General features: G+C 42.9%; 1 protein-coding gene across 2 annotated transcripts in view; it reads left to right on the forward strand.

Annotated features, from left to right (window-relative positions):
- Positions 1-21,335, forward strand: part of ZNF516 (zinc finger protein 516) — a 57,444-nt gene that overhangs the window by 25,275 nt on the left and 10,834 nt on the right. For both annotated transcript variants that reach the window (XM_041484841.1, XM_041484840.1), the window contains exon 2: positions 16,930-18,393. In XM_041484841.1, coding sequence (XP_041340775.1) covers positions 16,930-18,393 — 1,464 coding nt within the window. The remainder of the gene's footprint in view (positions 1-16,929; positions 18,394-21,335) is intronic.

A 21,335-nucleotide genomic window follows, 5' to 3' on the forward strand; every position in this document is an offset into this window, starting at 1 on the left:
GCCAATAAATACTCAGCTGTAAGAAATTCACAGTAGTTTAACTGAAGTCTGAATTTTATGTTTAGGTTAAGGGAGCATGAATTTCTTGAGCAAGAGTTTCTGCCTAAAGGAAGTTTCTCAGCTTTGCCTGAGTACAAATACAGTGCACTGAAAGTATAAAGAAAACTGAGAAGAACTAAAGAGTGGGGTCCAGAGATGTTGGGACAAGGAAAAAGACAAGGACAATGTAATGGGCTGTTTTTTTTTATTTTAAATGTACCTTTTTTCATAATGACTGTGACTTTTCTTGCCTTACATAGTTACTCTGAGCTTCACTGCAACTGGTTAACTAGATTCAAAAGAAGGAATAACCAAAAGAAGGAATAAGAGTTTACAAACTGTGATGTAAATGCTCAATTGTAGTAAATGATGAGGACTAGATGTGGTGAGGAGTTAGGATCAACAAGGCTGTTTTCAGTGCATTACATCTTCAAAACTGGAAGTGTACCAGCTTATTAAGTTCTCTGTCCTGGCCAGGTCAGGTGATGAAGGAATCACAACTGAAATTAACCGGGATTTTTTTACATAGTAAGGGCAGTGAACAAAAGAGACTTCCGTGTGCAGAGCTGAGTCGAGTAGAGGACAAATCTCAGTTAGTTGGAGCTAAGAGACGCTCTCACTTCTGAGCAATAGTGCTCCTCCAGAGGATACAGAACTTTAATCTCAGAGGGATTGAACAACTTTCTCATGGTTGTTTATGGGACTAAAGTATGTAGTAAACCCAAAAGCTGTAGCTTGGAATGTCTTTCGTTGTCTTTAACTACAAAACCATCCACCCTCCAAGTTTTTTTTTCTTGTGAAGCAGAGAATGGAGCAAGACAAAAGGACAGAGAAATAGTATAAATGACTGGCAAGAAGGATGTGTTCAGAATATACTGGTGAGGTGTGGGGAAAAGAGGTCCAGAAGACATCTTTATAGTTGTGATGAAGGTAAAAGGCATTATACCTAAGCAGTGAGCTTTTCCAGAGGCTAAAACATACAGAAAGACAGCCGTGAAGATTCAGACAGGAAGGGCAAGGGAGAAAACTCTTGGGGTAAAGTCCTTTAGTGGAGGAGATTTAAAAGTTGACTCAGCTTCATAGGTGGCAGAAAGTGCTTGCTGCTGAACTCTGCATGCTTCTGAAAAGGGTGGCTTTCACACCTGTGACCCTAAATACAGACCTGGCTATCTAGAAACCGTGCCAAGAATTCCCTTCTCACAGAAAGCCTTCTTGCACAGCCCAAAGAAGATGAAAGGAGATACCTCATAGTGCAAAATTTCTTAATTATAGACAGAAGAAAACTTTAAAGGCTTTTTAAGAAACAAAAACAAAAGACAAGGGGAAGGAGGAATTGTCAGCAACGAGCTTGGGAAAGCCAGAATTTCATCAACAAATGCACAAAATTATGACAGGGCCTTGGAAAGTCCCTGGTATAAACTCAGTGCTCATTTATGCTCTTACATTTTTCAGGGAACTTTCATTCTGAAATAATGAAGGAATTATGTGAATTAACTCTAAATCTTTAAACCAAGTCAATTTTATTTGAGAATTTACTTGGGAAATGCTGCTTTTTATAAAACTTTGCAAAACATCCTTAAACTGCGTGTTCTGACTTGGCTGCTGTTGCTTTCCATTCCCAGATACTCAAATAGGAAAGTGAGGCATCAGGTGAGGCATCAGGAAAGAGTCAGTGGTTTGCTCTAATTGTTTCGTAATCTGGAAGTGAAAACAAATGCCAGAGAGCCAAGTGCACTTGGGTGCCCAGTGGCAGAGAGTTTGCGCATTCTGCAGAGCGTGATGAAATGTGCTTGTCCTCTGGAAGCCATGCCTTGTGAATGGAAGCATATAAAGTATGTTTTAATGCCATAAAATAGGAGTACCCAAAATCTTTCATTGCTTAAAAAAACCTAGGCTTTAATTTCAAGACTCCTTCCTCTAAATAATTGATTTTTTTTTTTTTCCTGAGGATAGAGTTGGCTCCATTTATCCTTCTCCTGGTCTTTGTCTTAAGTTGACTTCAGAACACAATATTATAATTCTTCTTCTTCCTTGCTACATTTGGCAAAATTTGAAGTCTTTGTTCACGTGCACTCTCCAAACATTTGGAATTTAATAATGTGTTGTTGCAACATCTTAATTTGCCCTCCTGTAACCACAAACCAGCAGTCTTGAGTTGTTTAAAACGGACCTGGTTGCAAATGTCGGCTGCCATCTCCACAGATACCTGTTTTCTTGTGCAAGTTATTACTTATTAGTTTACTTTCCTATTAGCTCTAAGTGAAGCTTCTCCCACTAGCAGAGCACTTTTTTAATTGGCAAGAATGTTCTCTCAATTAGCACTTGGCAGGCAGAGGTTTTTGCATTTGTGAGGTCTTTGTATTCTCTTCTCCCCTGTTTGTGTATTTTCCCCAGTGGCTTTGCTAGGAAAGTTCAAGCCATCCTTTCCTGTGGAAAGGAACATGTGGGCTAACTCATTACCATGCATCAAGGAGGACACTGTAAAGAGGGATAGAGGTTGGCATTGCCTCGTCCTACTGCTGACCACCCAAACTTTGGCCTGTTTTCACAGGGATTTTTTAATACAGTAAGGGCAGTGAACAAAAGTCAGAACATCTCTGCTAGAGGTTTTGTCTCCCTGAAAATGGATGCCTTTCCACCATCTGCAAACATGGTACTTCCTTGTAAATCAATCTATATTAACCTGTTAGGAACTATTTAAATAATGAGAATTATTTAAAATGAAAAAAAAAAAGGAAAAATGATCTAATACAGTTCATTATATAGAAAACCTTTGGTCTTTCTGTAATTACCCCCCAAGTTACTGGACTCACCACAGCTGTATTTTCTGGGTAGTGGCAGACACTTTGACTTGGGGTGATTTGGGTGTCATCATCAACCACATCAGCACACCTCAGTCCTGCAGGGAGCGTTTGCCACTTGATGGAGCCTCGCTTTGCCCCACAGCTCTGACAGGAGCCCTGCACTTGGTCACCAAAGGACTTGTGTCCCCAGTTCACAGAGGTGGAATGACATGTATGAATTTGGTTATGGGCGGCAGGGGATTTTTGGTGGGGATTTTTGTTCTTCCCCCCCCACCCCTTTTTTCCTGTTCTTGTTTGTTTGGTCTTTATTTGTGTGGGGGTTGTTGTGCCGTGGGTAGGGTTGGAGCGGGGCGCTCGTGCCCCATCCAGGCCGTGTCCCAGCTGGAGACCCCGGAGGCGGCGGCGCTGCCTTTGGGAAGCGGCGCCGGCATCATCCGCTGGGCGGCGGCGCCACCTGGCGGCCACGGCCGGCCCCAGCACCTCCCTTCGCTTCCTCCCCCTCCTCCCCCTCCTCCTTCTCTTGCCCGGCCTGCTCTCCTGCTCAGCAACCCGCAGCTGCCCGGTGCCTGCTTGCTGCCGAGCCAGGGACTGACATCGGCGTGCAGGAAAAGTGGCAGCGCCCTTAGTGACAGCGAAAACAGCGGAGCTGTCTTGCAGGGCGATGTCCTGTACAAGTGGTGTCCCTGGGCTCTTTGGGGAGCTGGGTGGGGGCGTTGGTGGCAGGAGAAGGCTGAACGTGCTGCACATGGCAGTAAGTCCCTGGGTTGGGGGTTCAGGTGAGCACATTACCTGTGCACAGGTGAAGGAGCCAGTGTGAGCTCCACAGTGCCAATGCGTGGCTGAGCTCCGGGGATGGCTGCTCCCTTTGCTATGGAACCTCCCTCACAACGGCCTGAAGTCCCTTCGGAGGCTGTGTGTTCCTTTTGATGAAGGAACTAAAGCTGAAATTGGCTCGACGTGGCCGATGTCTGTACATAAGGACTAGTTATCACCTGGATCTTGTGTGGTCAGGTGTGCGGGTGGATTAAGTTGCGGATTAAATGCCTCTTAGTGAATAGATCTAAAATTACTCTGACTCTGAGAAGGATTTTCAAAAGATTTTTATTTTTGTGACGTTGGCTTAATCTGCATCTTTGTCCGAGCAGTTGTGGTGCTAATTACTTCTTTATGTGGTGAAGACACACACTCTCTCTTAGTAAATATCTGTGCAAACATCTGGTTTTCAGTATGATTTTCTACTATTTAAGAATCTGAATTAACCAGATAAATTTCTTAAGCCCATTCTTCTGTAGACAAGTTTTATTTCTGTCTAGAAACAGTCTTAAGGGGCCAGCTGTGGTTGGGATGGGTGGTGTCCTGCCATTTGTAACAGAAGGCTGTGGGTAAATGATAAGTCATATTGGAGATCCGAGGAACTCTTTCTTTATTAGTAACTTTATCTTTCTTTTTTTTTTTTTTTTCGTTTTTTTTTTTTTTTCCCCATGGAGTATTATGCACATAAAAACAGACCCTGCAATTGATACATGTCTGGGGCAGTGGGGTGAGGGTGGTTTGGTTACCTTAGTTCCCCTCATCCCTCCCCAGTGCATCCACTCCCCAGCAGAGTTATTCTCACCTATTGTGTGCTGCTGGGAAAGCAGATGGCCTTCCTGAGCTTCCAAAAAATCAGGTCCCTGTAAGTCCTTAACACCGGGGAATAATTAACACTTAAACTCCTCAAGAGGAGAGGTGTCAGTACTGCTTCCTACAAAAATCCACCAAGCCCTTGCCCAAGAGCTGGTGCTTGTTCCCAGCGAGATGCTCTTCCATCCTGCCAGTGCTGCATGTCAGAGCAGATAAGCTTTGCACTGAAACGTCAGACATCTTTCTGTTTAAGGACACCTCATAAATAACTGATCATCGACATTTTAAAGTCTTCCTCTATTAATCCCATGGCAGGCCCAGGGATCTTTCCTGGGGCTTGCTCTCAATATGGAGGTGAGATGCCAGCAAGGTTAGCAGAGCCTCTCGCCCAGAGTGGTGCTACACAGTGCTGCAGGTACATGTGTAGAAATTCTTTTTTATCAAACCAAGTTTTTAAGTTACCCTTAAATACATTTACCTGCTCGCTTGTAAGGAATGCAGTAAAATAAGGGCTGGGGGAAGAAATCTGAAGTGCTTTCCTGCCCTTCTGGATGTGTGTATTTGGTTGTTCGGTCTTCTGTTTTTAATCCTTTTGAAAAGGAGAAATTCCAATTTAAGCCAGCCTGTGGCAGTGTTTTTCAGCATTTCTTTTGCTTCTGCTGCTTTTAACGCTTAAGCCTTGGTGCTAATTGGAAAGTGGAGAAGCTTCCTATGTGCTACATGCAGTAGTTAGTTTCAGATTTAATAATGTTTTAGCATTTTCACACAGCTGTTATTAAAATGAGGCGGTGATATAAATAATCATGGCTCACAGGTGCAGAATTACTGTTTCATTGTCTCTGAAGCTTATTTTAAGTGATGTGTTTCTATTGCCACTTTTCAAATGGATTTGCTTTGTCTTCCCCATCATCCTTTAGCATAACAAAGTTTCCATTATTTGAAAGATTCTTTAAAACAAGTTTACAGCTGGTTCTTTTTTTATAAGATATCTTTGAGACCCTTGTCTCCTGACCTTTTGGAGTTACATGATGCACCCTGGGATGATTCTCATCTGACTTCTTTCCCAAACAGAGGACTTCCTCTGTCTCTTCCACCAGAGTTTAATAGACGTTGGTATTTATTTGTTTTGTTTTTTAAATGACATCCTGAAAGTTACTTTTTCCCTTTACTCATTTTTTCAGAACAGTAAGAATTTAAAAGGAAGAATGTAAGTGAACCCAGAGCCCCGGTGTTCTCGTGAGCTCTCAAATTTACCCCTCAGTATAAAAGGAATGGAGTCAGGAAAAATGCTAAAGCTCCAAATCCCTTTCAGAGCGCATTTTGCCTGCAGACAGCTGCCCTTTCTGCTGCTGTGCTGGTGGTGCTAGGTTCCAGCTTGCTTTGTCTGTCAGCCCTTCAAGGCGATTATGGAAGTTGCCAGTAAATGGCTGATGTCTTCAGTGCTCTGCATAAGGCTGTCCCGGAGTTCTTTCAGGCCAGGTCTGAAAGACCATTTACTGTTCCGGAAGTGCCTTCCATTGTCCTTGCTATCCCAAGGGAGGGTCATGGAAGGAAGGGGAAGGGGAAAGGGAAGGTACTTTTGTAGCAATTAACCATCTTGTAAAAACCCCTGTCCTGTGCAGTCAAAAGGGGCAAACACTGCCAATGCCAAGCCAGAGGCGGCTACAGGCAAGCTGGCTCTGGCACCTCCAGCCTCTTCTCTTGAGGCCTTTGGCTCTGGGCTGCAGCTTGTGTCACATGTACAGTGCCTTTGGTGCAATTCAGCTGCAGTGGGTACTGAGTGAGTGGCTTTGGCTGAGTAGCCAAAGGCTGCCCTGGTGCTTACAGTCACATCCTTCTCAGGAGCCTTGGTTCCCTTTGGTCCATCCAGAGCAGAGCTTTTCAAATCAACTTCTGATCTTTAAGTAGCATAGGTCCTTCTTCTGCCTTGAGGAATCTCTGCAGGGCTTGGTCCCTCATCTTTCCTGCCACGTGCTTGCAGCACCCCATAATGGTGCTAATTATGATCCAGCAACATCACACCTCACCAAGGGCATCCAGTTTCCAGTGGTGGTCAAAGAATCGTAGTTCTGTCCAGCCTGTGTCTTGGGTTTGATGATATGCACTTCTTTCCCTATTCCAACCCTATTTCATTCCATTCTCTTTTCAAAGTCCTCTTTCCTCTGGAAGCCAGAAGAACAGTAAGTCCAAAAAAAGCTTATTTTCTGTCCAAGCACTGTATAACTACCACATCTTTAAATCTGTGTAATACTTGCAATCTAAGTTTCCCTTTCTGTCACGTGTTCCTGTATTTTTTGTGATGGACACGCACAGTAGAGATTCTCAACTGCTTTAAGTCTGTTAGCAGAGTCACCAGCTATGGTAGCATGGCCTTCAGCAGGAGAAACAAGGTAAATTAGGTCATGCAGAGCTCCTTATTTCTGTGACTGCTGCCTCTGTTACCACGCTGGGCTTGCCGGCTGTAGCTGAGGTATTTCTGCAGAATGCTGGCTGACAGCACAGCTGTACCCTCTGTTTTTAGATTGAGTAGCTGTAGTAAAGGGCTTTATGATGTATGGCAGTACGCTACCCATGCTTAACAAATGATGGGAGAAATGAAATATTGGATGAGGAATGTTAAGCTGCATGGGATGGCTGCCAGTCCACAGTCCTGGCCTGGAAAGCTTTCCTCCTTAATGCACTTGAAGGAAGATGAACAGGTGGTGGTCAAGAAGATGCTGTAGAGCAGACATTGTGGCAAATCTGACTGTTGGAATGAAAGGAAAAATCTCCAGGAAGATTTACAACTGTTTGGATCTATGTTTGGAGGGATTGTACAGGCAAGCTGCCACTTGCTTAAAAAAAATCTGAGTCATGATTTTCCATCTCCTCTGCAAGTATTTTTGATGCATCAAAGCCAATTGCGCTTCTCTTCCTATGCCTTAAATTAAAAGAAAAGAACCAATACCCACAAAACCCACAACAGCCCTTGCCCAAATCCAACTCTCTCAAATTTAATTATGTATCCTGCTGTGTTAATGGTCTTAGACGCTTTCTTTTCCCCCCCATCTACCTGAACCAAACTTCACAGGCAGGGCCACACACAGAGAAATGTGCAGCAGCTACAGACCATACTGGAGGTATTCTGCCTAGGTTTTGCAACAGTTCTGCTGTATTGCTGTTAACTCTGAAATTACGACAAAGCTGTGTTAAGAGTCAAATTGGTATCATCTGGTCTAATCGCTTCCTAATTTTGCAGAGCATTCCAGGGGTTTTATATCCCATAATTTTCTTTAAGTATATTATGAGCGGCAACGTTTAAGGCAATGCCAAATTGTACAGTTTCGTTTTGGCAAGCAGTGTCTTCAAATGTGTTTGTATTGGTTTTGTATATGTATTCCTCTGGCCCTTTATTTTACCCACAATTTTTAGATAAGTACTTACCATTCCTTCACCTTTTTCCAGGATCCAGACTGTAGGTGAAACAGCTCTCTGTGAGATACGAAGACATCAGGATGCTCTTGAAGCTCCAAGGGCTAAGAGGGGCTGTGGGCCATGAGCGGCAAGTCCGATCCCAAGTCCCAGAAGGGGCTGTGCTGGGGATGAGAGCAGGATGTGGCATCAGGATGGGGATCAGATGCATTAGTTGCAGCCTTACTTTCTAGAACTGGTCACACCAGTGTCACCTGCCCTCAGCTCTAGATAAAAGACAAAACTTCACTCTCGAATAGTAAAAGCCCCAGTGAAGTCTTCACTACCCTTGGGTCGATATAATATGGATGGAGGGTGAGAAAGGCACTTAGAAAGGCTGTGATAACAGGAGCTACAGCCTCACCTGCAGATAAGTACATGTTGTTGTGTGGGGCTTTTTGCCTGGTGCTGGGCAGAGAATATGCCCACAGACCTCTGTGAGAAATACACGGGTGAAAGGACTGGTAAGTCACAGCTAGCTCTGCCACTGCATGGAATTCCTGTATACCATGTATAGAATGACTTACCAAAAAATGTCACTGAAGAGATACAGAGAAATGTGATGAAGAGTGAAAATGTCATGTCTGTGGCACACTGCCAGCAGCAGCCATTTTGCCCACATTTGCACTTTCACTTCATTAAGTGCATTGCTGTGGATGCTTTCCTTCCGGAAGCCCCATGTCTGTGTTGCGTCTGGAGGGGCTGATACCTGGGAGACAGATCCCAAAGCATCTGCCCTAGAAGAGGGTTTGTGTTAGGGGTTAACTACAAAGTTTTTTGTACCTGATGTGCACTGGTGCAAAGCTGAGGGTGATGAAAAGGTACTGTGCAAGAGGATATTGGAATAATTTGAACATAGAGCTGCTGTTTCAACCAGTTGATGTTCAGGAGCCTTGTAGCATCAGTCCCCTAGATAACAACGAAACCAAATAGTCTTAAAGAAAACATTGTAGCTGGAGAGAAAAAGTTCACTGTGAACTGTTCAGGCTTGTTTTTCCAGTACCTAACAATGTGCACTTCAGTCTGAGAAATTTTGGACCTGATACCATTTACAGCCTAGTTTCTTAGTTACTTTGTTGGTGCCTATTCTCTTGATTATGCTTGAAATTCCAATAACCTTGCTGACATTTGCATCTGTAGCTGTGCAGATGCTTTCAGACCTCCCTTTTCTTTTGGAAAAAAAAAAAGTGATCTTGAAGTGTGACATAACTCTAAAGCATTTCTGTTGTGTGGAGGAATTAGTAATTTTACTGAGCTAGGGAATACCTTGTAGAGAGGACTCTTTTATTTGCTGTACTGTTACTGTTCTCAGATTTAGATTTCACTCATCTTAAAAGGTTAAGTTTCAAATGTAATCAACTAAAATTTTTGTACTTTTTTCCACTCACTTTGGTGACATTTCAGATTCTTTCTGAGATGCAAAACCAATGCAGTATCTCTGATGTTAATAGCACTAATAATCTTAAAATAATTCAGAAATTTCAACATGTGCAGTCCAGAACCAAACAAACTTTATTAAGTTTGATGGTCACCTGTTCACGTTTTTTGCTGTCTGGATTGTAAGAGCTCTGTGGGTTTTGTTTTCATAAGCAGCACGTGTCCTACTGGACAGTGCTGGAGAGATTAGTCAAATGGAGACTGGGAAGCGTTGGAAGTGGTAGGCTCTGCTGGCCTGTCCTGCTTTTGTCCCCTGCAGTGTCCGCCAGTTCTGCAGGGGAAAGGAAACGAACAGTGCAAAGGGGCCCTTCAGCTGTTTGCGCTCTCTGGTTTGGGAAGGATGATGCATTTGATCAAGCAAGGATAAAAAGTAACTTGCAGCTAAAGTGAGAAATTGCAGAGGGTGAAGTTAGTGAAATTAAAGGAAAGGGACTTTGAAATAAATAAATCAGTACGTTGATGTTCCAGGAATAAAGGGAAGCCTAAAACAAAACAAAACAAAAAAAAAAAAAAAAGGAGGAAAATTAGCTGAAAAATAGCATGGCCATCAAAAATTGAAGTCACCAACTGTTAATCATATAACCATTATGGCAACAGCAGTAGTACTATTTGGGAAGTGAAAAAAAATCTTAAATCTTAAATTTTGTTACTCTAGGGTGCTTGTTGTGCTTTAGGAATATTATTCTTCAATTTGGAGCTCCCACTAACATCATGCTGCTGGTGGTCACTCTGTCCTCTCCCTCATATTGGAAGCACAAAAAGCAAAAACTCACAGATTGAGATGGGCAATTTACTGGAAACAGAAGTGAGATTAAAAAAACAAAAGAAACAGAAACAATATTAGTAATAAGAGGTATAAGATGAAGAAATTATTGACAATGAAAAAAAAAAAAAAACCAGGTAAAAACAAATACAGCGCTTGTCTGGTCTCTAGGTTTCTCCCCTCTCCTAAGCAGTGAGTGTCCCTTTCCCCTCCACCCAGCAATGACCTGAGGTGGTATCAAATAATGCAAAATAACATTAGGGTCCTGGCCATGCCCCCTTCCAGTTTTTGCAAAAAAATTAACCCTGTCCTGGCCAAAACGAGGACAGTGCCTAAAAAAAGTTAAATTTCTTTTTGTCAGATAATTGTTTTTCCACTCTGGGCCTATTGCCCTTCCCCCCTCAAGAAAACCAGAACAAAGCAGCAGTTCTTACCTCTCTACTTGTGACATCATGGGGTTTCATAGTCATCATCCTTCCCCAATAAATACTTGATAGAAAGTAAAGAGTTCCCATCAGGATGCTTTGCTTGAAATTACTGGCTTTGAGTTTAAAAAGTCAGTGGGAAATCATTTTAGGAGATATTAAAATTTAGATGGGGAGACAGTGCAAACTGTACCAAAGGGCTGCTATTTCTGGTTGGTAAGCCCTTGGCCTGGGTTTATGTGCTAAGGATGTATAGGGTTGCTAGACATGTATAGCTGATTTTGTGGAACTATAAAACTAACTCCCAACAAATAGCCACAACAAAAATAATAGGAAAAATACTCTAAAATAATAAGAAAAAAGCAGTGTGTTATAAACCAGAAGCATCTTGCTCATGACCAGACGAAGGCAGGACTTCTTGGGGCACCTGGGACTTGCTTTCCGTGTGCTCCTGGGTTGTGGTGTGGGACAGCATTACTCTCTTTCCCCCCTTGTGTAGCTGAAGGGAAACCTCAGTGGGACAGGGTGTGCTGTCTGATGGACAAACCATCTGTGTCAGCCAGCATCAAGAGCTATGCTGGTTTCTGCCCTGCTAAAAGCCTCAAACCTCAGCCAAAAACACTCACCATCAATTCTAAAATTCGTTGGAGGGAAAGAGGGATATTAGCTGATTGTGTGCTTTTTGCCCTCAGTATCACCTTCTTAGCTGCTATCCTACCCCATCCAGTCTAGTCCTTGATCTTTCTCTGAATTGTTGAGGAGCTCGTGTAGGAGCCCCTCAAAACATCTAACAACATGTAAAGCAAGAGGAGCTTTGCAGATGAGCAGCTGTATCTCCTATCAAAACAGCTTAACTTTATCTGCCCAGTGTCTCATTGTGGCACGTGGCCTTGTGCTCTAAGGAAACCTGAGAGGGTTTGTAGGAGTTGTCTCTCGCCTCATGCCCACGTTGCCACCACGTGGGATCCTCTGAGTGGCAAAACTGGATCAGAAAGCAGGGAAAGTGGTGGGCAGGGTGTGGAGTATAAAAACTTGACCCACAGGCAGCTAGAACAGGGGTCATGCCTGAGCTAAGACAAATTCTCCTCTGAAAAACAGACATTAGGTCTCTTTGAACAGATGAACTAGGCTCAGAGGATAAGCCTGCTACTCAGGAGTGTCATGGGCTCACTGTTGAATGCTCCAGGAGTCCTTTCTTAAGCTGAGTGTGTCTGGAATTAATATGAAAGGAAGGCTAGTATTTTGGCATATGTCTATGAAGCATTAGCAGTGTGTGGATACTGGCTAATGCAGCATTTTGCTTTGCTGTGCTGAGAGAGCAAAGGGGAGGAGTAACTCGTGCTTTCTGCCTCCCTGTGAAAAAGATGGATTTTTATGTGTTGATAGTCCATGTTTTTGTCCATGCAGGTTTTACAGTCCAAGTGGTGTTTTGCCTCTTCCCTTGACATTTATTCCTCAAGCTGCAAAAACCATTTTTTTTTTTTTTATTTCTGTTAATCATAAGTTTTTCTGTGTGCAAGTGTATCTGATTGTTGTTGATAGACTCCAGTGCTCAGGATGACATAATTCTTCTGGAGCTTGAACTCCTGGGGAGGCTGTAGACATTGGCCTGTCACCCTTCTGTCTTACCTCAGCCATGTGGGGGAAACTCTTTGTCTTTATTTTCTGGGGGGAAGGGGGCGTGTTACTTTTCTGTGGCAGTTCTCTGAACTCCATCTGACTTACCTGTATTTGCAAAACTGCACAGGTATTCTAGGGGCATGGACTGTTTTTGTTGAACCTTCCTTTAAGAGAATAAAAGACCTGAATTTTCTGTGGCAAAACTGCTTTTTGCCTTTTTTCCCCTGCTGGGTCCCATTGTATTCTGCTTACCGTGGGTTTTTGCATAGTGCCCATTATTATGGTGTGTATATATTTATATAGCTTTTTTTAAATATATGTTTTTCATATATTTTCTATATTGAAAACACAGTGTGACCAGCATGGCCATTGTGTCTTCTTCTGAGGGATAGTTTTATTTTTGTTTTCATAATGTGTGCTTTTATCTCTGAAAGCTAAGCTGAAGAACTTCATCTAGTACACTCATATTTAACTTGCTGTCTATTGTAACATCAGTTATTTTCAGCATTGCTTCTTCCCAGATTTTGCCTTCCCACTGCATGGATTTTCTTGGATCATTTCCCTTCACTTGTCTTAGCCTGCATTTCTTCCCAAGAATGAATCTCATTTGATTATTTTCAGACTGCATTTCTATTCTCTCTGAGTCCCTGTGCATTATTTCCTTGTCCCCATTATTTTTGCAGCTCCTCCAAATGTGATATTTCCTGGAGATTTAAGTTAGCATGCTGTCTAGAATCTCTTCTGGAACATTAAAGAAAATACCAAGTGAAATAGGACCTAATACAGGTCTTTGCAATATTGCACCTTCTTCCCTTGTTATCCTTTGCTTTTATCATGATTTATTTGCAGTCGGTTTTCAAATCAAGCCACAGTATTCATCTCAAAGTGCAAATCACTATCAAATGTTTACTGAAAATCAAACACACCACATCTGCTCCTTTTCCTTAGACTCCTAGTGCTGTAACACTAGCCAGAAAAGGGGCCAATTTCTAGCCAGTTCTGCTCTTCTGAATAGAAATCACGATTTCATTGTCCTCAGCCTTGTAGCCTGGTTTACTTTATAGGAAGCCTCATGAATTAAAACAGCTGTGCAGCCCATTCTGAAATTCTGTTTTGTGGAGAAACAGTGCTGGGAAGAAAACAAGTGGAGTTTATGCATGTGAGGGGGAGAAAGAGAGGATATATGTGTGTGGGGAGAAGGGGCGTTCCTTTTATCTGGGTGAGTAACTGGGTGAGGGCTTTAGGTGTATTTCTGAGGAACTGCTCAAATCCCTGAATGTTCTTGTGTTTCTAGACCATGGTTTTCATATAAGTTAAGTGTTTTGCACTCTCCTGCTCTGCTTTCCCTGTGGCCTGTGATGCTGTTGATACTTGAAGCTGCAGCGAAACTGGTGGTGGCATCAGCAGCCACCTCCTAGCTGGGCACCTGGGAAAATTCCTCTGCTTTAGCTGTTGCCCAGGTATCTGTGATCGAGAAAAACTGTAACACTTCTCCTGTGGTAAAAGGACCTTTCTCACCCTAAAGTACAACAGATAAAAACAGCTGTTTGGGGTAGGAAACTAAGGAATTGAGACAAAATCTAAGGAGATGATGGAGACTGTAGGATAAAAGTGAGAGCATGCTTAGCCAAGAACTCTTTCAATAGGGAGTGTGAGTTACAGTCCCTGGAGATTAAGCAGAAGGCATCTCATTCATGGCTTTTTGCTTTGACCTGGCCATAATAAAATTTCAAAAGTTTCTGGTGACAGTAATGCCTGTACTGGGCTGGTTAGAACAATATTTTACACCAGTGATTTAAAAGGATTATTAGTACCCCTTTTCAGCTGGGGCAAGTAGCTGGGAGCAGGCAGAAATAAATTTAATATATTTTTCTAAAAAGACTTTACCTATATTTTTGAGTATGCTTATCATTTTCTCATGCTCTTGCCTGCATCCCCTCTTCCACCTGGCTTTTGATACCTGCTCGCTGCCCAGCCTGGATCACCTGCCATGATGGGAAAGATGGCACAAGGCAGTCTGGGTGTTGAGATCCATAGTGTTGGATCCCTGGTGGAGGGCAGGATGGGACTAGGGAAGAGCTATAGGCTGTGCTTTGTACTGAGAAGGAATTCTGAGTTGGCCTGCAGGTGAAAATTTTTTCTGTCCAAATCTTGGGAAGTAGGGTATGGATGTGAGGGTTTTTTTATTTGTTTGGGTTTTTGTTTGTTTCTTCATTTTGTTTGTATTTTTTTTTTAAGTACAGCTAAAAAAAAAAAAAAAAAAAAAAAAAAAAAAGCAGCACAAATACTGCTATTGAGCCTCCTGATCTGAGCTTTAAAATTATTCCTGGTATGTTCATTACTGTTTTTGTGAGGCATCAGAGGAATTGAATCTAGCAAGACACTATGAAAAGGTGTTAGAAGCTTATGGTTGTGTTTTGTAATAGCCTTACAAATTTTCATGTAATCCACTGACAGCACTGGGGCAACTGCAGGCCTATATACCTCAGAAATGTCTTCATTTTCCTGCTGTGTTACATTTTCCATCTGAAAAAATCCCTTTTTCATAGATGGATGCACTAGGAAATAGGGCAAAAAGGCCTACATCCACCTCAAAATTTGCAGTCCCAGGCTTTGTGGGGGGCACACAGGACTGTGGGCTGTCTCTCTGCTTTCTCCTCCTCCTCCCCTCCCCACGTACAGACCTAAACTGAGCAGTCCAGACCTAAAGACCAAGCTCAGATCTGAGATGTGCCACCCCTCACAGTCTGACCTTGTCCTCCTTGCTGAAACAGCTTGGTACATAGATTTTGACCAAGCAAGAAAGTATGCAGGAATGTCTGTGGTACTCAGAGCAACCTGGGAGTTGCAGATATCATACTGCTGATGCCTCCCTTCATCACAGCTGCAGAGGTGGACCAAGAGCCTCCCAGCTGTGTAGTCCCTGGAATGGGGCTGGCAGTGGTCTCCCACCTCCCGCCTCTGCCCAGTACAGCCAGCAGGTCGGTTCTTTCTCCACTGAGTACTGCTGCAACCAAAGGATTTGTTTTTACTTTGCTTTATTATTTACTGCAGTGATCAAAGCAGCCACTCCTTGTGATCCTAAAGAGAAGCCTTAAAATCTTATTTAAGAGCGCAAGTATTTTGGGCTTTGACAGATACGCTTTGAAAAAACACAGATGTGCAGTGTCAGATTTCACTGCTGCGTGCAGTGTCTTTGTTTCAAACTGTAAATTTAGCTAGTAGTGCTGGGCATGTGCTTTCCCAAAACCTTGTTGCCTGCAACACGGGAAAAACAAGTTTCTGGGTTGTGGGGATTTTTTCCCTCTTTGAGAGTTTGAAAGGAAAATGATCTCAGCAGAGTGAGCATTCAGCCCTGCGAGGCTGCAAACCTATGGGTTATTTTTAACCTAATTACCTCGAATTAAACAAAAGCTTAGGAATGTTTTTGCTTGAATTGAAGGTGAGGCTAAGTATGTGCAGAGCAGCTCCAGCCAACAGCGTGGCTCTTCCATTGCAGAATAATGCCTGTGGCAGTGCCCTGCGCTCGCTTCTCTGGAGGGCTGGCTTTTCTGAGCTGATGTGAGAGGATATGCAGCTCCAGAGCAGTTCACTCCTTTCCCCTTCTCACCCTTCCTAAGGATGTGGTGATCACTTTGGACTGGTGACGTTTTGGATGGAGCACGGTCTCCTTACACTTGCCTGGCAGTGGCTCATTAACTGCGTGTTAATTGAAACTGAAAGTTTGTCAGATGATTCAATTCAGTTACATGCTAAATGGATTCAATGCAGTAAGCATTACTGCTGTGATGAAAATCTCTGTGGAATTGATCTGTGAACTGATTTAAAGGGATTCATTGGCTTCATCAGTGGCTCTCAGAGGTCAGCATTGGGAGAACGGCCGATGTAGCCATGCTCCTAGCAAAACAATTCCTACACTTCTCTTTCACCCTAAACTGTTTTAATTACTGGCCAGAATGCTCCCTTTCCCAGACATATGTTAGGTGGATAAATTTACTCTGGAGAGCTGAGAAGTGAAAAAGAAAATGAGGAAAATTAAAAGTGTGTTTTGAATTCTGTAATCTAAATGGCTGAAATGTTGGATTCTTATCTTTCTATGGATTGAGCAGTCACAAAGTTTTGATTCAAACATAAACGTATGTTATAAAGAAAAAAAAAATTAAAGAAACCAGAAGAAAAATATCTGTTTTAAACTAAACGAAAGAAAATTCAAAATTTACACCCTCTATAACTCATCTTTTATACTTGGCCACTGCAAAAGTCCCCCTTAAGTGGGCAATTTATTCTGTATGCTGTACCTGCTTCTATGGTTGGTTTCCGTGTGGAGCCAATTTTTATTGCTGAGTTATAAACCCTTTGAAAATAGGGGCTTGTAATGGAAGCACTGACAGACCTTTAACTAGGTCAGTTTTATCTGGCTCCATTATCTTTGCTTTTGTTAAAGCATTAAATGGTTGCAGATTTGTTTATTTTTCTCGCAGTCCCAGAATTTTAACATGGGTATGTTATTGAATTGTTTTTTCTTCAAAATGTCATGAACATGCAGTACTAGAGAGTTTATCCAGACTACGCAGTCATATTTAAAAGTAAATTGAACTGTTGTGTCTTACTTCAAGATTTTCTTGCTCATAGAGTACCTTTGGTCTGTAGCACATCATTACCATAGTAATACCAAAGTTTGTCCTCTTCTGATCTTGAATTCTTCTTTGTGTTTTTGGCTTCTTTCTGTGTAAAATGATAATGTTGTTTTTTTGTTTCTCTCATTCAGATGGAAAGCCATACCACTGTAACTTCCCCGAAGAGGAGACCCCAATGATAACATCTCCATTGGATGAACTCCCAAAGGTGGGAGGCCACAACGCCAGAGAGAATGAGTCCAGGGAATCTAAACCAGAGATTCCTGCTCTGGTCTCAGCACTGGAGAGTGTCATCAAGGAACCCTTTTCAAAATACCAAGGTTCTGCAGACATAAAGATGCCAGTATTTCATCACAGCCAAGGGCTTCCTTGCTCCAGTCACATTGCTAGCTTTGCTTCGGGTATGGGCCACACATCTTTAGACATGGTCATGGACTTGAAAACGTCACTTGAAGTGCAGGCTAGTCGTGCTAGAGAAAATTTGCTAGACTTGCACAGGGAGCATCCTCTGATAGAAAAAGGTGCTGAAGCTCTAGAGATAGCTCCACTCGATTTGAGTGAAAAATCAACAAGGGATAATTCATGCAATAAATATCTGAATACATCCTTGCAGGCTGCTTTAATTGTCTACCCGTGTCCTTTCTGCAGTCACAAGACCTACTACCCTGAAGTCCTGTGGATGCACAAAAGAATTTTGCACAAAATCAGCTGTAACTCGATGGTACCCCCGTGGGTTCAACAAAACGGATTCAAGAGTATTAAAACCAACCTGGTCTTTCTGGCGAGGAATGGGCGCACTGGCCCCCCTCCTGTTCTCGGTGGTAAGGAATGCCAGCCTTTGCCCATTGCCAGATTTACTCGTACTCAAGTGCCAAGTGCATTGCCAGGTTCCAAACCCAGCTCCCTTTCTGTCGGGATGGCTGCAAAGTCCGGGAGTACGCATCTGTCAAAGGACAGTCATGCGCTCGGCCACTGTGGTTCACGTGTGCCAGGTCTGGATGGGTACAGACAGCCCAAGCTAAACCATTCCCAGGAGCAGTACAGCACAGCAGCACAACAAAAAAGCAAATACGAAGCAAATTCCAAACAAATGGGAACCTACAGCAGAAGCATCACACCTACTCAAACAGTCATATCCAGGCCTAGCACGCAGCCCAGCAACAGTAAGCAAATGGAAAAGTATGTGGTTCCCCAAGGAAGTACTGGTTTTGCCTCTCCAGGTAAGCACTGTGCAGCCGACTCCGTGAAGGCCAAATACAACCCCCCTCTGCAGTACCATCCTCTGTGTAAGAGTGAGCCGTACCCTAAACATGAAGAGCCGTCGGTGCCTCAGAGGGAGCCTCACGTGAAGGCTGGAAATGAGATGAGGACATTGGCAAACTGCACAGCAGTAGCACGAGCCAGTCCAGTGCTGCAGCCTCAGCCTGGTGCCGTGGGAGTTCCTCCGGCTTTACACTCCAGCAAACAGGATCTGGGATCAGATGGGCATGAGAAACATTTGGACATTTTAAATATCTTTAAAACATACATTCCAAAGGACCTTGCTTCACTGTACCAAACCTGTGGTGCCAACAGCCCTGTCCTAGATCAAACAGGTAAGATTTTAAGCCCTTCCATTGATGAGGATGCAGCTTGTTTGTTCCATCTCTGTTTAGAACCATGACATGCTGTTTCCCAGTTTTTTCCTTCTCTGCCTTTAACCGTTAGGATTACAAGTTCACTGTTTTTATCATTGCTGGATAGGCTTGAATAGGTTTGTTTACTGCTCTCTTAACATTGCAGCATCCCCCCTCGTGCACTGTGTGACATTTCTGTCGCAGGTTAAATGTATCTGGTAGCACCTGGAGTACTGCTGTTCTTTTGTCCTCTTGCTTAAAGCAGGCTTGAGTTACACAGATGTGCTGTCACAGGAGGATCCCCCTGATATGCTGGTGCTGGCAGACATCATCATCTTTTTGCTTCAGGCAAAATAAACATCCTCTGGGGCTTATCTGTGATGTTATTTTGGAGGTTTTGTTCAATTTTGTCTGCAAACAAGTCTTCCAACAACACAGAGGGATAATCGCTTGTCAGTGTCCTTTGTCTTTCTTGACAAAAGTCTTAAGATCTTCCTTGTCCATATCAAAGGCTACTGGGTATTTTTCAAATGAGTCTTCTGATCTGTTTTTATGCTTATAATTAAAAAGAGGCAGAGCTGAACATGTGCCTGCTAATTCACATAAGCAGAAAAATCAGTTGTGCAAATAGCCAGTTTAAAAGTTTTGGGGACTAAAAAAGTTCAACAACCGTATAAATAAAAATACACCTACATATTTGCATTTGAAACCATACTCTTCTGATGATCTGCCAGAATTGGTTTGTCTCAGTGGAAACTGAAAATCACACTGATTGTTTACCCATGAGATGTGTGTGTGTCTGTAGGGGAGGAGAATCGGAGCCGGAGTCTCACCTCTTACCACTTGTAAACTGTGCTATTTTTTATACCCTTCTCTCTTTGTAGAAGTCGTGCAAATCAACTCCACATGAAAAGAGAACACATTTTGGGCCGGTGTTCCGGTGTCCTCACTTGACATGGTACACTCTGTTTTGTCAAAAGCATGTGTGAAATTGAGCTTTTGCAAGTGGTACAAAATCCAGGACCCTTGGAAGCTGGTAGTCTTAAGGACAGCTGTGGTCTAGTGCCTAGAAGGTGTGTGCAAGTTGAGGCAAGGAAGGAACCCAGAGTGTTAAGTCAGGTCTTGGTGGAAGGGCCCTTTGGAGGAGACAGGAGGGCAGAATCTGTCTTGACACAGTTCATGAGTGAGTTGCACCTTTCAGCCACCTCCACTGTCAGTTCTGCTCAGTCCCTTCAAACGTGGTGCTGCGTAGGGGCCTGTTATTTATTGAGATAATTTCTCAGGAGCATAGGGCCTGCGTGATGATTGCAACCAACATCAGGCTCCTGGGTTTTGTTAGGGAAGCAGAGGAAGACATGCTTAGTGTCTGAAACTACAGCTTCAGTGTTCCTTAGGGGTTTTTTTGTCCAGTTGGCTTTGCTTTCAGCATCCCAGTGGATTGTTTGTCTAAAGTTTCTCCTTGCTCACTTCCCGCTCTTAAGTACCACTTAATTGTACCACCCCCAACTTGGGGTCCCTTTGCGTGGGTGCCCTCCTTGATGTTATTTAATAGTACATTGTGTCAGCCTGCTCAGAGAAATCTTACTGATCCAGTGAGCTCCCAGCCACGTTAGGAGGGATAAGAGAGAAACAGTAAAAGCTAGGAAATAGAAGATGACTAAGTGAAGGCAAGGACCAGAAAATTCATGATGACTTTTGGAACAGAGTAAAATAGGGGCAGGGTTTCTAAAGAGGTCTCTGTTTACCTGCCTTTTAAAAGAGGGATTTTATTGCCAAAATGTTTTTGCTGGGCAGTGATTTCTAGAGATGCTTTAACTGGAAGTTATTTAGTGCCCATCTCTGCTTTGAAACCTCTTCTTTCATTCCAAGTGTTTTACAGCAATCAAGTTTTCAGAATTTGAAACTTCTTTTTTTTTAAATGTAGCTTGTCTTCGTTTTATATACAACTTCCAGGTTGCTGATGTTTCTCCAAACCAATTGGCATGACGGCTGTTTTTCATAGCACTCAAATAAAAAGCTGCTTCAGGCAAAAGGAACAAGATCCTACCAACTGCAGACAGAGGAGGGTAATTGAACTTCATCTGAAATAACATATGGCTCTAGATAAGCTGAGTCCTCTGAGTCAGTATGCAGCATCCCATATAGCTTTAATACTGTAATGTGAATATGGCAATTATGACATAAAGGACATCCAAAAATCTGGATTATGTATACTATTTGTCATGTTTTTTCCCCTCAGTTGAATATTCCCAATAGACTTTCCTTGGGGTTTTTGGTATATGATGTCATCTTGGATCACACTAGATTATTTTCGTGTGTGGTAGTACAGTGTTCAACTTCCTTTTGAGTGGCTGCATTTGTTTTTGGGATCCTTTCTTTGATGTTTGTTCCAATGTGTCTTTGGAAGAGAGTTGGTGTGTATACTGCTGTGATACAGCTGCAAACATGAAGCTTGCTGTGCTAGGCTAGGTTTGTTTCACACTTCCCAATCTTCTGAAATGCCTGTGGAGAGAATCTTACTGTTACATTTATTAGAGGTTATTTATTTTATTCATGCCATTTATATATTAGGAAAGGGTGGGTTATGGCAGCAGATGCACTCTTTCTTCAGGGCTCCTTTGAGACTAGCTTTGAGCATGGATTTCACAGGAGCTCCCATTCACACAGTGGTGTTCCTTTACCTGAATTATCGAACACCTGTAGTCATCCACCCCTTTTTGCTCACCTAGAGGATAACCTGAGTGACGACTCCCAGGGGTATTGCCTTGTGGCAGCCACGCCCGTGGCTCAAAGCTCTGAGCTATCAAAAGCCTTCTGGTGCTACCTGGGAAATGAAACAATGGCAAATACACCTGGAAGCAATCTGTTTTTTCCCCCTGCTTATTGAATAATTCCCATAAAGTGAGTGCTAGGGAGGGGTT

The sequence above is a fragment of the Pyrgilauda ruficollis genome, unplaced genomic scaffold (assembly GCF_017590135.1).
Source record: "Pyrgilauda ruficollis isolate IOZ18807 unplaced genomic scaffold, ASM1759013v1 scaffold68, whole genome shotgun sequence".
NCBI classification, from domain to species: Eukaryota; Metazoa; Chordata; class Aves; order Passeriformes; family Passeridae; genus Pyrgilauda; species Pyrgilauda ruficollis.